We start from the raw sequence: 17,395 nt of genomic DNA, 5'->3' as shown, positions 1-17,395 counted from the left end.
TTTCCCTTAAAGAATACAACAGGTGATATTTTTGGGGTTTGGAGGACTATGGGAGTATTTGCCTTTTTTTAAGAAATGTTTTTAAGATTTTAAAAGTGACTAAGAATTAAAGAGCAAATGATTGAATGCAATTGACTTTTTTTAATTGTATTTTTTTTTCTCCATTCAGTCTGTCTTATCAGTTTTGCAGAGTGAAGTGGATAATATTATTATTGTTATAATTATGAATCCAAACATCATGCATATCTTCCTTTAAATGTTTGGGTTTTGCTTGACTTTATTTATTTTCTTTATTTTTTTTTCATTGGGACGGTTTGTTGGTTGGTATATACCGAGACTGCTACAATTCACATAGAAATATATTTTTGTTATTGGATGGTTAAAATGGGGGGAGTGGTTATTTCATTTCACATGCTATGTCATAGGTTGGGCCTATCTAACCTGGAATAAATGTCAGTGTTTTTGGGTTGAGGGTGTTGCTGTAGGCGTCAGGGAGTGGGGCCAATGGACACAGGCCTGCTACCATGGAAATGCCCCATCATTGGACATTTTTATTGGAAGGGACATTTCTTACAAACAAGCCCCCTCTTGAATGTGTGCACTCCTTCCTTTAAAGACACTTGTTGAGTACTGGAGGTGGGAGGTGCATACCTGTGTGCCTGTAATGAGAAGAGAACACGGGGTGGGCTTGGAGGAGAGTCCACCAGTGTTGTAGTAGGATGTTTCTGCTCTGGGAATGGATCCTAAATGACTGTACTGCACAGACCTGAGGTGGGGGAGGGACTGGAGACATCCCCACCCCTTGTCTCACCCCCTCCATGCTGCTCCTCTCTCTGGACTTGAACCCACCCTTGTCTCACCCCAGCTTAAGAGCTCCGAATGCACTGGTCCCGCTGCAACCCCCGTCGCTCTCCTCCAGCCCCCAACCCGTGGGTGAATCGCTGTCACTCTGTTCTCCTCCCCAGACAACCCCACCTTCTCAATTTATCTTTCTGCTCAGAACTTTGGGAGTTTAATTTAATATTTTTTACTGTACAAAGAATACACAAACTGTGGACTCGAATACTGTTTTTTATAATAAAATGAAAATGACAAATAATATGATGTACGCTGAGTGGGTGTTTATCTTACAATGACTCAGTTGTGCCTGTCTTTGGAACAACTGAGCGGTTGCTTTGTAATGCAGTGTTTGGAAAATTCTCTTCACATACACATGCCAAGTCTTATTGTTAGGACAAAGGGCTAAGCAGAGCAGTACTCTGCAGGGGTACATGGCATTCCCATCCCTAAGTGAAACATGACCCCTAGTGGTCATATTGGGTAGCACGATGGTGGTATATTACATAATATAATCCATTTGCACAGGTGATTTTTTATTTTTATTTTTTTTATTGTTTAAGTGTGTCTTGGCAACAAGAACGTTGAAGTGTGTCTTTATTGGAAATACAGTCAAAAAAGGAAGGTTTTTGTTATAGAGAAAAGTTTGACAGGTCATGACAAGACTCATTCTGAAACGTGACGTCATTTAAGTTAGCATATACAGTACATGTGACATGCGATAAAGACCTACGACTTAAGTTCATCTATCCTAGTTTTCACGGTTCCTACGGTGTAGCATAGTAGAGTCAACTGATCTCCTTTAATGCACAAAGGCTTCATGAGAAGAATGAACTATCAATTGGTAATACAAAAATAGAACCAGGTATCATTTTATACTTAATAAAAGACAGAACAGCAACACAACACCATTGTATATAGCGCATCATATTTCCTTGAAATGCTCATCTGCTTCCGTGCCTTCAGGTAACATTGACCACCTTTTATTCCTTCGTAATGAAAATAAACTTTCAAAGATATAACAGGCTAGTTTGTCACTGACGGGGTGCACAAATGACTAAGAATAGATGAAAAATCAGGACTTTAGAAAAGCTTTTTGTTAAAAAAGGGAGCAACTGAAACAAGCCCCCAAACAAATTTGAAATGAGCAGGTTAGCTATATCCTGAACAATACAACAGACTAGGGAAGTAGAAGTAATCATTTGGAAGTAGTAATGGATGACATTCTGGAGTCAGTTGCTGTACTTTCCCTAATCCAGTCTTTCTAATACTTGAACCTACTCTCCCAAAAACCTAACCACAAGTCAAATTTACCACCCATTTTTTCCAAAGGGAAATATTCTTCATTCAACATATAGGAAGTAGTATGCATTTCATATCTAAGCTTTGTAAACAACTTTTTTTAAATTACATTACGCTTATATACTACATGATTATATATACATGGCAATTCATGAACGGTAAATTCAACATTAGTTACATTTCAGCTATAACCATTCCACCACCCCCCTCCTTTCTTTCTCTTCCCTAATTTTCTCAAACCTCCATCCCACAGCTTTTGAAGAACCCTTCTGCTGTCAGGGCCTCTTTGAAGGTCACAGTCAGAGAGTTGATAGTCACATTGGTCACAAACACTTTACCAGGTTGCCCTGAGGCTGAGGCACTACTGTCCAGGATTTCTGTCTTCTCCAACTGGTCTACCTGTTTTGTGAGATCCTCCACCACCTCGGGGCAGGTGTTTGGACCCTCGGCCACTGTACCACAGGCCCCTTCTCCCTCTTCTCCCTCTTCTCCCCCTGCTCCCACCTCCTCTACTGGAGTGTTACCCTGTTTTCTCTCCTCGCTCCCTAACTCTACTTCTGAGTTGGTGTCTGATACTTTCTCCTCTGAAATATCGACCCCCACCTCCACAACGCTGTCTGAAGCGTTGCTCATAACAATGTATTCTGGCCCTTCCAGTACAGACATATAGCTCTCTGATAGGTCAATAACTTCTTCCTGTCCGAGGTCGGAAGCCTCACCTTCTGACCTGTCAGTCACAATCACTTCCCTTGTCATCTTTTCTGAGGCTGCGCCCAGCAACAACTCCTTAGGGGAGCCACAGTACTCCACTCTGTCAATCATCTCCATGTCCCGGTTCTGTTCCTCCATGCTGCCTATCATGTCGTCCACCTCAACCTCCCGCTCCAGAACAGGAGGAGAACTGCACTCTGACTGCCCTGTAAAAACAAGGATACAGATATAGTGTGTTGATCAAAATGAACCAACAAGTGGACTAATCCTGAATAAGAACACTGACTAATGCTCAACTGACAGCCCACAATCGCAGATAACCAACCATACAGTCTGTCATCATGTGTCTCTGTGGTGCATTCTGATTCCTGCCTCTCTTCTGTGCCTCCGCAGTCTTGTTCCACGGGGCTCTGTAAGGCAGTCTGCAGTTGGGGCGGGCTTCTGTCCGGCACCAGCTTGGATGCCCTCTGCCTGGTCTTGCGCTTCACCAGGCGGCGGAGCATGCCCGCCCTCTCGCCCTGGTCCGGGTCAGAGCTCACTGAGGAGCGGGTGAGGGAGAGGCGGAGGCGAGGGGGGGGTTTCTCCTTGTGCGAGCTGCGGAGATCCATGGCGTAGATGTTCTACAAGAGAGATACCGTATCCACAAGGTTAAATCTTCCCCGCTACCGTGTGTGTCCCAGAACAACAAAGACAACTGTCATGTAACAACTTCTGAATGAGATTTTGTTATTTACTGCTGTGTAATGTTATAAACACCACAGTCTGCTATACTGTATAATAGGCTACGGAAGAGTGTCTCTGGACAAGGACAAAGGTAGGTGTCCTACCCGTAGGACCAGCCTCCGAGGTCTCAGGCCTTTCCTCCGGTACGCTAGAGCCCGGTCCTTCTCCTCCCTGGTAGACAGAAGAAAGAGAAAAAGAGAGAGGTAGAGAAAGAGAGAGAGTTAAAGAGAGTTAGTGACAAAGAGAGTTAGAGATATAAAAAAAGAGTTAGAAATACAGTTAGAGAAAGAGTTGCAGAGAGAGAGTGTTAGAGAAAAAGAAAGAAAGAACAAGAGTAGGATAGCAATGAAGGGAGTGTGAGAAAGAGGGTGTTTGAGGAAAGAGGGAGGATGACAGAGAAAGTAGAAGAAGTTAAGCTTAAGCCGACAGGTCTCACTCTGGAAGTGTTGTCACTGTCAGCACACCTTCAGGATGACTTACTTCTCCTCATAGGCCAGAACCAGACGTGGGTCTAGAATGTTGTCTTCTGGCTCCCAAGTACTGTACCTATCAAACACACACCACATTGTGTATGTGAATACATCCACATTGTGTGCAAGGAGCTCTCAGATGTGAGACATATGACACATTCATGACTCATACACAGGTATTCATGAACAGATAATGGCGTCCCCCACTTACTTTGGTGACCATCCCTGCCACTTCAGTAGGTATTCCACGTTACCCTAAGACAGAGAGCAAACAACACACATTTTGTATTCTAGTACAATAAAAAAATGCCTAACTCAACGGGTGCAGAAAATAAATACTGTCTCTTTAATGGGCAAGAACGGTGAGGAGATCATTGGGAGAATGTTCTTTTCGAATGGAGATCGTGCAGGATGACGTCAATGACAAGGGGTCTCGGTTGCCTACAGCACTACTACCGTGCTTGCGTGGTCGCACATGTGGTATAGGTTGTGTTTCATAATGTAGCAGCACGTCTAGAACACTAAAGTGATGGAAATAGGTGGGGCCATGGTAACATGTAAACAACTGGTATTGCGCAACGCGCTGTGCAGCTAAGGTCTCATTTACGTCCACCTCCTACCATTATGTGCAACGCGCCTTGCTCTTTATCGAATGATGTTGCAATAGGTTAGGTGGACAACATCACATAGCCTACAAAAACCTCTAATCATCCGAACTGTTTTCAAGGTTTTCAATTAGAAAGACAATAAATACATTAGGATGAATAACAAAATACCACCACAAAAATGAAATTGGCCAAAGGGCATTTCATAATGTTTTCGGAGATATGCATGAATTAAACTTAACATTACGCAGTTTCACGGATCCCCATTCATCTGTGTCCCCTTGATTCTCCCATTAGCGTAACCTACAAATAAACTGCGTAGCTTCCACACATTGGCCGCGCGGATCGGCTATATGGCTGTAATCCCTATACAACGGAGGCGAATCGATATAGACAAACACACCCCCTTTACATTTTACTACAATAGCGTAAACTGCTTTAAAACAAGCTCCGCTGAAAAATAAAGTCAGTCGATGTACAAAAGGGCACTTCTCTTCCGTCCTTAAACATAGTCACACCATAAAAACAATGTCAAACTTGTGCGTTATAGTTAATAGGGGCTATAGACCATAGATTGTCCTTACAGGATATGTTGAGCAACAAAATGTTCTCTTGCGTAAACTCATACGAAAACTGCGTAGGACTTTTGTTCAGTAGCCTAGATAATGTGTTTTAAAGACTAAGCAGGGTAGCCTACAGCACATTCTGCATATTGGAAACACTAACTATGGACAAACTTGGTCATATTTCTTACCTTTCTAACTCTCTTCTTGGTTATTGATTCAACTGCAAACACTTGTTCTCCTATGGATGACAGTTCCATCCCTCATACACTGAGCTGGCAGCACGCAGTAGGACGCGAGTGTCTGCACTGTTCTTTTCTCGTTTTCTAAGAAATAATAATTCCTTTAAAAAACTTGCAGTAGCGACTGAACTAACCGAAATTTCCCATTTGAACCCGTTCTATGGTATTTGGGTTTTTCTTTCATCCTCAAATGCAGGCAATCTCCAACGCTGAGCGCTAAAACTGTGCTTCTTTCTGAGTTTTTAAAATCTGCGACACATCAACACTGACTAGCTCGTGCTTCGCTAGGGCGCGCCCCCTTTCCATTGCGATGCGCCGAGCCCCCAAGTTGCGTGCCCACGAGTCCGCGCACGCAAATGAGAGCAGAGCGCAAAGACTGAAATGGTGGGAAGGATGGGACAACAATAAGGCCTACTTCTGAGACCTTTGCAAAGAAGCACCGCTGTTTTGATGTACCACTCAAACATTCAGTTTCCTCAGTATATAAGCATATGCCTATTTATGTAGATCTAAATATATTCCTAGATGTGTCGCCTAAAAAAGCATGTTGCTTTTACTTTCTCATATGTTTATTCTCACAATTTTGACAATGGTGCATTGTCACAGCTGAGAAAGGTAGATATCTTTTCAGCCATCCTATTTATGTTTGAAATGGGATCAACAGTTGAGCTGAACTACAGCACAAGTCTGAGACAAAGAATTACATAACAGTTGAAAAGACAGGAAAGATTGCAATCTGCATTGGAAATGAAAGCCATTTGCTCTTTGATTGGAAAATACCCACTCTTCCAACAGTGTATATTATTAGTTATTGGTATTGCCTCAGCTAAATCATGCACAGCCGAAGGCGTAGAATGGCGTTCACTTTGGATAAAAGCGTCTGCTAAATGAATAATTGTAAAGAATGTTACTTTCTTCTAATATTTATTTACAATGTAGACAGTGATAGTGGAAAAACATCACATACAGCACACACAAAACAATGTCTCCCAACCAGAACATACGAAACAACGAAAAAACGTTGTTGAATATAATGGATGGATGAAAGTACTACAGATAGATGGAAGAATGAATACATTAATGACTGAATGGGTAGGTAGTAGGTAGATGTAATTGATGGATGAATCAATGGATGAATGGATGGATAACTAGATAGATGAATGGAATGCATAGGCTAATAGATGGACGGTATATGGATATATACAGCTCATTCTACCTCTCCCTGCAATATCAATGTTCTCGAACAAACTTCCATCAAGCCGGCCACAGCCACAGTTCTCTGCACCTGGTATTACTTGCATCACCAACGGGCTGTCATGGTAACTGTTTCCAAGGTGATCAGTGAAATGATGGAGGACTGTTGATTGTTGGAGGTCAGAGTAAAAACTGTTGCCTGGTCAATTCCTCTACATTCCCATCTTTGACCTGCTCAAGAGGTCTAAAGGGCAAACGTACTTTTACATATATATAAAAAACAACGGTTTACAGCAATTCAGTTGTTATACTCAGTAGTGAAGTGAGGATTGATGGAAAAGCAAACAAGCCAGAACACATACACCCACACGCATGACTCATGTATGACTCACGAGTGTGCCAGCGGCAGGCAGAGATGTTGATAACGTTTTCAGAATCTAGCTGCACGAGCCTTCAAACGTAAAGGTAGCCTAACAACAGAACACTTTAAAAGCCTACGATATAGGTCACTACATATAATTCTCTTTCTGATACTCTGTCCACGCCATGTATCTAACAAGACAGAGTCAAGCGTTGATTCAGTTGCAAGTTATATCATACTTTGATCTAAACATAAAGTAATTATCTCCCAGTCTACTAGGATGGTGGGTGAATGTATGGATGTATTAGAAATCACACGGTCATATGGCCACTCTTGGGATATATTTATTTATCTTAACCCTTGTGTTATCTTCGGGTCATTCTGACCCATCAGTCATTGTGACCCACCTTCGTATTGCGACAGATTTACCGCATACAAAGACAAAGTGAAGCATATTCTTTTAACCGTTGGGCTGTCTCAGACCCCCCACATTGCAAAGGTTAAAAGAAAATTATTTTAATTTGTTTTTGTATTGGGTAAAATCGGGTAAACACAACGGTGGTTCGTTATGAACCTTTGGGTCATGTGACCCGAAGGCAGCACGAGGGTTAAGTCCAAGTAACAAATCTCTTTCAGACAACACAAAGCCAAGGACTTGACCTGACAACATAAATCAAGTATGTTTAAATGGCATTGTTTGGTTCTTTCAGGAGAAAACACACAACGACCATCTTGTTTAGAACCAATGTTAAGTTCAATACTGAAAAATATAGAACCAGAACGTTAGATGTTCGATTCTAGCTAATAATCAAGAACTAGAATGGTTATTGTCAATGTGCCCCGAAGGAGGCGCCAAAGCACCTTGTTTTTATCTCACAGCTCTCTAGCTAGCTTTTACTAGCTTCTTGCAGTAGGGAGTAGAGACCACTGTCGCTGGGAATGTGTTCGAATCGTCGGCCTTTAAGAGTTATACGTCTAACGCCGATTTAGGTAACCTTCAAATAATTTCGCTGCTTTTTTCGTTTTCTAATTTCACTGAATACGGAAAAGCAAAACCAGCAGGTGCAGCTGTCAGTTCAGGACAAAAGGGCTGCAAGACACTACCGGCGAATAAACTCATCGGTTTTACCGTGATGGATAAAAATGGCATGAAGTACAGTGTACAACTGTATGTATACGACCTGTCAAGAGGAATGGCCCGTAGTCTCAGCCCCATAATGTTGGGTAAGCATGCCTGTCTGGAAACATGATCTAATCGGTATAGCTACAGTAGTAGCCAGCTATCGTTGGGGTTAAGGAACCTAATTGTGGTGCTGTCAAGCGTAGCAGACAGTGGGCCATAGTTGATGTTAACGATTTTATATTGGCATGAGGAATATGTCATTCACATGAGTCATCAATTCAGGTGACCGGTGAATGCAGGTCTGCGCGCTAGTCCAATGCATTCACATTGTTTGAACATCTGCCAGCTAATTATGTGAACCCTCTTTATTACAGGAAAACAACTTGATGGAATTTGGTATGAGCCCTCCTATACATATAGACCTACAATGGACTTGCATGTTGTATGATACCAGAATTGTTCAAACACAGTTAAGAACCAATTACTTGTAGGTCAACATGGATTCTCTGTGTGTATACATCCTCACAGGCACACTGCCATTGTGGTGTATGGAGACGAATTCTTCTTTGGAGGAGTGGGCATCTCTAGTTGCTCACCAGTAAGTCCAGCATGACATCAGACAATAGGTTAAAAAAAATCACAGGAGAAAACTTGGTATGTCTGCCTGATTATTTGATGTTTGTGATCCCATGCCTAATACTTTCAAAATGGAATCGTTCAGCTTTTGTACTCAGAATAAAGGAGTTAGACTGGTGTGCCACATTCCCAGTCCAGGGGGGTTCACTTGTACATCAAGCTGCTTCATACGAAAGGAACAGGACTCCAACCCTATGGACTATTCTCCCGCTCACATAAGAACATCTGTGCAGTTTATTTACTCTGTACCCACCAAGACCAGCTAGTTATGTTCCAAGAATGTATATGTTTTGTAGGGTGGGACCATGCTTGGCCCTCCAGACAATGTGGTAGAGTTGGGAGACACAGAGGTGTCAGAGGATATCTTCATGGACTACCTTGCCTCTCTGGGTGAGAGTGCATATAGGTGAGTTATTTCTCTCTCTCTCTCTCTCTCTCTCTCTCTCTCTCTCTCTCTCTCTCTCTCTCTCTCTCTCTCTCTCTCTCTCTCTCTCTCTCTCTCTCTCTCTCTCTCTCTCTCTCTCTCTCTCTCTCTCTCTCTCTCTCTCTCTCTCCCGTTCTCTCTCTCTCATGCACATGCAGACAGACTGACAGAGACAAACACACATGCACATATGTACAAACAGACAGACAGACTGACAGAGATGTACACACACACACACGCAAACTTAGGGCCCAGTGGTATGTAGGTCAGCCTAGCAAGTGAAGACAACACTGACCTTTAAACACACAAATAAGATCAGTCCAAGTTGTGTCTAGTACTGAAGGCATGTGTGTGTGTGTGCGTGTGTGTCTGCGTGTATATATACAGTTAGGTCCATAAATATTTGGACATTGACACAATTTTCATCCTTTTAGCTCTGTATACCACCACAATGGATTTGAAATGAAACAATCAAGATGTGCTTTAAGTGCAGACTTTCAGCTTTAATTTCAGGGTATTTACATCCAAATCAGGTGAACGGTGTAGGAATTACAATACATTTTATATGTGGCCCCCCCCCTTTTTAAGGGACCAAAAGTAATTGGCCAATTGGCTGCTCAGCTGTTCCATGGCCAGGTGTATGTTATTCCCTCATGGGAGTTCGTTATTTCATTGACAAGGAGCAGATAAAAGGTCTAGAGTTCATTTCAAGTATGGTATTTGTGTTTGGAATCTGTTGCTGTCAACTCTCAATATGAAGTCCAAAGAGCTGTCACCATCAGTGAAGCAAGCCATCGTTAGGCTGAAAAATCAAAACAAACCTATCAGAGAGATAGCAAAAACATTAGGTGTGGCTCAATCAACTGTTTGGTACATTCTTAAAAAGAAAGAACGCACTGGTGAGCTCAGCAACACCAAAAGACCCGGAAGACCACAGAAAACAACTGTGGTGGATGACAGAAGAATTCTTTCCCTGGTGAAGAAAAATCCCTTCACAACAGTTGGCCAGATCAAGAACACTCTCCAGGAGGTAGGCGTATCTGTGTCAAAGTCAAAAATTAAGAGAAGACTTCACCAGAGTAAATACAGAGGGTTCACCACAAGATGTAAACCATTGGTAAGTCTCAAAAACAGGAAGACCAGATTAGAGTTTGCCAAAAAACAGCTAAAAGAGCCTGTACAGTTCTAGAACAACATCCTATGGACAGATGAGACCAAGATCAACTTGTACCAGAATGATGGGAAGAGAAGAGTATGGAGAAGGGAAGGAACTGCTCATGATCCAAAGCATACCACCTTATCAGTGAAGCATGGTGGAGGTAGTGTTATGGCGTGGGCATGTATGGCTGCCAATGGAACTGGTTCCCTTGTATTTATCGATGATGTGACTGCTGACAAAAGCAGTAGGATGAATTCTGAAGTGTTTCTGGCAATATTATCTGCTCAGATTCAGCCAAATGCTTCAGAACTCATAGGACGGTGCTTCACAGTGCAGATGGACAATGACCCGAAGCATACTGCGAAAGCAACCAAAGAGTTTTTTAAGGCAAAGAAGTGGAATGTTCTGCAATGGCCAAGTCAATCACCTGACCTAAATCCAATTGAGCATGCATTTCACTTGCTAAAGACAAAACTGAAGGGAAAATGCCCCAAGAACAAGCAGGAACTAAAGACAGTTGCAGTAGAGGCCTGGCAGAGCATCACCAGGGACGAAACCCAGCGTCTGGTGATGTCTATGGGTTCCAGACTTCAGGCTGTCATTGACTGCAAAGGATTTGCAACCAAGTATTAAAAGTGACAATTAGATTTATGATTATGTTAGTTTGTCCAATTATTTTTGGTCCCTTAAAAAGGGGGGGGGGCACATATAAAATGTGTTGTAATTCCTTTACCGTTCACCTGATTTGGATGTAAATACCCTGAAATTAAAGCTGAAAGTCTGCACTTAAAGCACATCTTGATTGTTTCATTTCAAATCCATTGTGGTGGTATACAGAGCCAAAATGATGAAAATTGTGTCAATGTCCAAATATTTATGGACCTAACTGTATGTGTGTGTGTCTGGGTGTGTGTTTACGTGTGTGTGTGTGTGTGTGTGTGTGTACGTGCTTATGGGTCATGATAGACTAATGAATTAGTCTATTAATCTCTCTCTCTCTCTCATTCAGTCACACAGTCTCTCTCTCATTCAGTCACACAGTCTCTCTCTCTCTCATTCTCATTCAGTCACACAGTCTCTCTCTCTCTCTCTCTCTCTCTCTCTCTCTCTCTCTCTCTCTCTCTCTCTCTCACAGACACACACATGTTAGTGACATACACACTGTTTGAGACTGACCCTCTCCTTTGTCCTCTCCACAGAGGTGATAGGTACAGGCTTTTTGAGCACAACTGTAACACCTTCACCAATGAGGTAGCCCAGTTCCTGACCGGCAGGAACATTCCCTCCTACATCACAGACCTGCCTTCTGAAGTGTTGTCCACGTGAGTGGGAGCCTCACAGATAATAGGCCTATATCACCTGTAGGATTAACACTAGGCAAGAGTAGAGTTCATTTTTCTCCTGTTACTGTGTAGAATTAGCTGTTTTCTGTCATTATATTTAGACATATATATATATATATATATGCGTGTGTGTATATGTACATAAATATACCTGACATTGTTCTTCAGCTGAACCCAGTCTTCACGCAGGTGAATCTTAGTAGCTGTTGCATTATGACTCATCTCACTATATCCCACACTTGACCTCTCTTGTTCACACCTTCTCTCTACCCCCACCAGGCCGTTCGGTCAGATACTGCGGCCCATACTGAACTCCATTCACATCGCCCCTCCAGGCGGCAACGTCATCAACGGACGCCACAACAGTTAAATCTGCCAGATCGCAATTCACCCCATTCCCATTATGCACGCTCACATACACATTTAGGTAAACACAATAAATTCAAATTTCGTTGGAATTGTGTGATTGGAGAAAGAAGTCGATACCTGATCTACTAAAAGTGAGTTTAGTAGTCATTCTCTTGGTTTTTCGTGCTTTTGTTGGACATGATTTTATTCTTTCCCCATCAGCAATGCTATTCTTGATTATTTCCTATTTGTGTAAACTAACAGACATTCTGAATTCACTGTGTAATGCAATCTGAATTATCTGTCCATCATGAGCATTTTAGAGAATGTCTCTTTGACATCGATTAATATATGATTCATGAGACTATTGTCTTGTATCTCTGGCCAGGAGGGTGTGGGTTTCAATGGTCTTGCTGACCTCACACCAGAGTGTGTGTGGTAAGCACACCTGCCATCAGTGTGTGTTTGTGATGCATACAACTCTGTGCCTTCATCATTCTTTTTGCATTCTCACATACACACGGTTTCTAGTACTGTAAATGTGTTGTTGTGTTTACATTGAGATAGTGTCATATCAGTGTTAACAGCCTAGCACCAGATCAGCAGTAACACGGTTCTGTTCTATCTCGATGAAGATTATAACCTTGAGTTGGTTTAAAGCAGATCTGGCACCAGGCTTGAGTTTACAATATATGCTCTAAGTTGCCATTTAGATTTTCACTTCACTTTAAAAAGTCACACTTTATTGTCATTCAGACATACTTCAGTGCTTGACACCGTTTAAATATCAAGAGAATTCTTTGTTATTGAGACTAGAGGACATAGACTGAACCGTTTAACCTACACCTACCAAATGTTGTGTGAGCTTTTCAGGGCTGGCAATAAAACCACATTCACTTAGCCTATGAAAACTCATTAGAAAAGGACTCAAACGACTTCAAATGAGTTGGACATCAGACGACATATCCCTTTACAAAACAAAAAAAAAGCATTCTTCCCCGTTGTGCTGAACAGAGCTCCTCTGGGCCGAGCAGACTGTAAACAACAGATGGAATACTGTATTTAGCTGGGTTGTTCCCATAGTAGTTTGTGTATGCTGCGATGACAGACTGCAATCGAGCCCAGCCCATCACCTAAGTTTTGTACTCGCTGGGTTTCACTTCACATGATGTTCAGCCAACCTGACCACTGAAATGTATCACACAAACCCTCCACACCTTATACTTTTACATGCTATAGGTCTTGATTCAGGATTTGATAATTGCTGGCTGCTACTTGTAATGAGACATTTTAATATATATTTCTGGATAATAATATATTTGTGTATAGTTGTTTATACAAGTCATATTATGTCATAGTAAATATTATTTGGCATTTGCTTATTCACTTGTTTTGTATCTATCTATAAATAAAGCCAATGACTGCAGATTTTAATTGGACTTTTATTGTGCAATTACTTGACCGTATGTTCTTCACTCTTGGTTCAGTAGTGAGGCTGCAATGCTAGTCTAGATACAAGACCCACTTACACATGCGCACACACACACACACACACACACACACACACACACACACACACACACACACACACACACACGTCTCAGCACCCATGGGGTATTCAGATTGAGTGAGTGAGTGAAAATGATACTCGGCTTGTACTTTGGTGGCAGTCCTGTCAAAACTTATATCACATCATTTGCAGACACGGAGTAATAGTATTGTTTATCTTTGCTGCTCTTCCATAACTGTCCACCATGAGGCACTCTCGCTCCATCTAGTGACCTTCAATCACCATCTCTAAAATGTTTTACTCCAGGTTTTAAAACTAGTTCTGTGACTTCCAGTGTGACTTTGCAGGTTATAGCCCAACACACATATACAGTAGGTCTAACAGTAGCCATATAATATGATCAAATAAACTCAGTGACAGATGTGATTGACTGAAGATGAGTTGAAGAACCTTTAGCTCAGGCCTTCTAAAAAAAAAAGACTGATGTTGAGGTATTTTCAGGCGTACAGTAATTTCTCCTTGGTTTAATGGTAGCTTCCAGGCTTCCATTCCAACGGCAAATGCTGGGTTAAAAGTGAGAAACACGAAACTGCTGTCTAACTTGTCAAACTTATGTCAGGGCAAAGTAGTTGACATGTTGCTACCTCGGTCTGTGAGAATAACACTGAGTCACTCTCCAGCCTCTTCCACTGACACTGGAACATGACAGGCAGTGCTTCTTTCTACTTCATAATGTGACTCACTAAGACAAGCATGAGCAGAATTGGGGCTGAGGAGACTGTTGGGGTGGGGGTTGGGGGGTTCGACGATGAGACAGAGTTAGGTAAAACAGTGCCTGGAACTTGATGAAGGTCTCGTCATCACCAATGTCACCTTGGCCTGCCTGAGCGTCCTGACAGGAATAAAACACAGCACAGCTACAGTTGAGCTAGATTTGCATAAGCAGTTAAGTTTTTGTGTAGTCCTCAGGCTTTGGAAGAGAAGGGGGTTAACTAATTGAGTGGCTCCTTGTGTGCTCATGATAAATCACTTCATGTGGTAAGGCACCCAGCATCACTATGGCCTGTCACATTGCCACAGGAACACATGTGGACAGCAGGTGCTCATTTCCTAGCCTACTAGATTTACCCACACAGCATACAATAAATTAATATGACAAATGTCAAAATTGTATGATAGAAATGTTGTCTCTACACATTCCGTTCCACTATCCTGTACAACTGTGTCCGACGAGTCTACTGTCTGTAATCAAAACAAAAGTGAGAAGGTCACATGATGCACCAGTGTCTTTTAAAGTGTATATGGTCTTGGTCACCTCTGGATTCACTTGGGTGTTGTGTCCCTCGTGTTCAATTATGCTTGTTCAAGCATTCCTCATCCATCTTTTCAAGCTGTCGCTTTGTATGACTGTCTGTTTGTCATTCCCCTCTCGCGACATCTCTCTCCTCTTGCTCTCTTCTTGTCCTCCTAAAACACCCAGGAATTTCTGCTTGGTTGACCCTCTGCTCTCCTCTTCTACCCATCTTCCCTTCACAGGCCATGTTGACCCCTCTTCTCTAAACCTCTTTCCCTGTGTCTCTATTTCTGTCTCTCTCCTTGTCACTGGATGTCGTTCTCATTCTTTTTCGTTTCACACAGAAATCCTCCTTAAACTGTCCACTGTGGTTATGTTCACTTCTTTCTCTCGTTCCCCTTCCCCGTACTTTGTTTATATCCAATAGCTACTCTCTACATCTCTCTTTGTTTATTCCCCCCCCCCTTCCACCACAGTCACAGGTGCAGATCGCCTAATCATTAGTATTCAGATGAGTCCTGGGTAGGTACGCTACAGCGGTGGTCCTGGGGGTTAATGAGAAAGCAGAATGCTGGTGGAAGCATATCTGTTTCTCATAGAGCCGTGACATTCTCGTTGCGTCGACATCCTCTGCCTCACTCTTATTTGCCACCTCACAAAACGAACATCCACTTGCAGCTCTATTTGCAAGACCAATTACCAGAGAAACACTCGCTCTCGTAAGAAATGAAGCTGTTATCACGAAAAGAGCTCAACTATGTTTTTCAATTGAAGTTCATCTCTACCGGTGTGGCGTGAACACTTACAACTCATACTTTCATGAAAATGTACCACAAAGTAATATAGATGAAGAACCTTGGAGAGAGGAGAGCGTCTTTACTTGTCGTGTGTCCCCAGGGAGCGTCAACCAGCTGTCCAGGCCACCATATGGAGGATCCCACGAGAACGTGACCTGCCGCACCTCCCGGTCTGCGTCAAGGCCTGGTCACGAAACATGACATGCACACGCATACATACATACATAAATAGGTTGTGAATGCAGCTATGTCCTTTACCCTTGCCAAACAGACATTTTAGTCAATAGGCAGGTTTCCTGGAATGCCCTTGGATTGTAGAGTGTGTGACTGTTTTTGTCTTTTTTGCTTTGCAATGCTTTTAACAGTTTTATTCATCAGACCAGATAACACTGTTCTACCTTGCCTGACATCCTGCAATACAAATTCTGTGGAGTGCTCTCCCTCTCTCTCTCTCTCTCTCTCTCTCTCTCTCTCTCTCTCTCTCTCTCTCTCTCTCTCTCTCTCTCTCTCTCTCTCTCTCTCCCTCCCTCCCTCCCTCCCTCCCTCCCTCCCTCCCTCCCTCCCTCCCTCCCTCCCTCCCTCCCCCCCCCCCCCCCCTCCCTCCCTCCCTCCCTCCCTCCCTCCCTCCCTCCCTCCCTCCCTCCCTCCCTCCCTCCCTCCCTCCCTCCCTCCCTCCCTCTCTCTCTCTCTCTCTCTCTCTCTCTCTCTCTCTCTCTCTCTCTCTCTCTCGATCACACACAAACACACACACGCACTGTCTCACTTCTCTTGATGATACCCTGCAAGGAGGAAACACTCACAAGGCATTGCATCAAAACAAACGGAATCCAGGATTTGGCCTTTTTCTCCTGCATCCCCACTTACACAGCAGTGGGCCGATCAATGGAGCCACGCTGCCTATCACGGCAGAATCACCACTGAGCCTTACCCTCTCTGGCACACCTACAGCTGAGATATACTCTGTACGTTATTGACTATATATGGAGGGCTCCTGACACTCTACATAGAAAGCCATGTCGATGCCTCTTTTCCTGCCTCACATATCTGAATAGACATCCACAGCAATAAAGATTTGTGAGAGAGCTAAAAAAGATAGTGTAATACATCTGTGCTTGTCTTGTACACACACACACACACACACACAAACACACGCACACCCAACTTCAGAGAGATGGATAATTGGTTGTTGTTAATTGTTTAAGCTTTTTGTAACATGCTGGGAACGTGTGTGTGTGCGTGCATGCGTGTGCTTGTGTGTGTGTTGGTGTACACTCACATGTATCTGTGTGCACATGCAGGTCTGTGTTATGTAATTTGTCGCCATGGTAAAATTATTAGTCCTGAAGGTCCTTCTCTCCTCCTCAGCCAAGTGTTAAGGTAAGGAAGTTAAGCCTAATTAATTCCTGCACTAAAGACAAGCAAGCTGCCAGCCAAGCCCCGATGTGGACTGAGCTACTCTGGTCCCCACGGTCCCCCTGGCCTCAGGACCAGTCACTGCTACAGGCAAGCTCCAATTACAGGAGCTGCCAGAGGGAGAGAGAGGGACAGGAGGGAGGTTTGAGAAAAGAGGAAGGGAGGAGAGGTGAGGAGAGATGACAAGGGAGGCATGTGGAGGAGAGGAGAGGGGAAGGGAGGGGAGGAAAGGAGAGGTAAAGAGAAAAGAGGCAGGGAGGAGGGGTGGGGAGAGGTGAGATGAAAAGGGAGGCATGTGGAGAGGAGAAGGGAGGAGAGGAGATGGGATGTATGCGGAGAG

At 43.1% G+C, this 17,395-nt stretch overlaps 3 protein-coding genes across 10 annotated transcripts in view; 2 read left to right on the top strand and 1 right to left on the bottom strand.

The window, feature by feature from the left end:
* ep300b (E1A binding protein p300 b) overlaps positions 1-359 on the top strand; it is a 32,779-nt gene extending 32,420 nt beyond the window's left edge. For all 8 annotated transcript variants that reach the window (XM_062478870.1, XM_062478844.1, XM_062478861.1 and 5 more), the window contains exon 30: positions 1-359. This exon is cut by the window's left edge and continues 3,519 nt beyond it. The gene's annotated coding sequence lies outside the window, so the exon portion shown is untranslated.
* A 117-nt stretch (positions 360-476) lies between these two features.
* Positions 477-5,752, bottom strand: cbx7a (chromobox homolog 7a). Its single transcript, XM_062479646.1, has 6 exons — positions 5,403-5,752; positions 4,255-4,298; positions 4,054-4,119; positions 3,678-3,744; positions 3,176-3,470; positions 477-3,056 (listed from the first exon to the last, which is right to left on the bottom strand). Exons 1-6 carry the CDS (start codon positions 5,469-5,471, stop codon positions 2,374-2,376), a joined length of 1,224 nt encoding a protein of 407 aa, XP_062335630.1. The 5' UTR covers positions 5,472-5,752; the 3' UTR covers positions 477-2,373.
* Positions 5,753-7,882: 2,130 nt separating this feature from the next.
* On the top strand, positions 7,883-13,467 carry desi1a (desumoylating isopeptidase 1a). Its single transcript, XM_062480135.1, has 6 exons — positions 7,883-8,232; positions 8,506-8,527; positions 8,660-8,729; positions 9,064-9,173; positions 11,550-11,672; positions 11,973-13,467. The coding sequence occupies exons 1-6, from the start codon at positions 8,142-8,144 to the stop codon at positions 12,061-12,063; spliced, it is 507 nt and encodes a 168-aa protein (XP_062336119.1). The 5' UTR covers positions 7,883-8,141; the 3' UTR covers positions 12,064-13,467.
* The last annotated feature ends 3,928 nt before the right edge of the window (positions 13,468-17,395 follow it).

Source organism: Osmerus eperlanus, chromosome 2 (assembly GCF_963692335.1).
Source record: "Osmerus eperlanus chromosome 2, fOsmEpe2.1, whole genome shotgun sequence".
Lineage (NCBI taxonomy): Eukaryota > Metazoa > Chordata > Actinopteri > Osmeriformes > Osmeridae > Osmerus > Osmerus eperlanus.
Note: the sequence above shows the minus strand (reverse complement) of the source record. Positions and strands in the feature narration are given on the sequence as shown.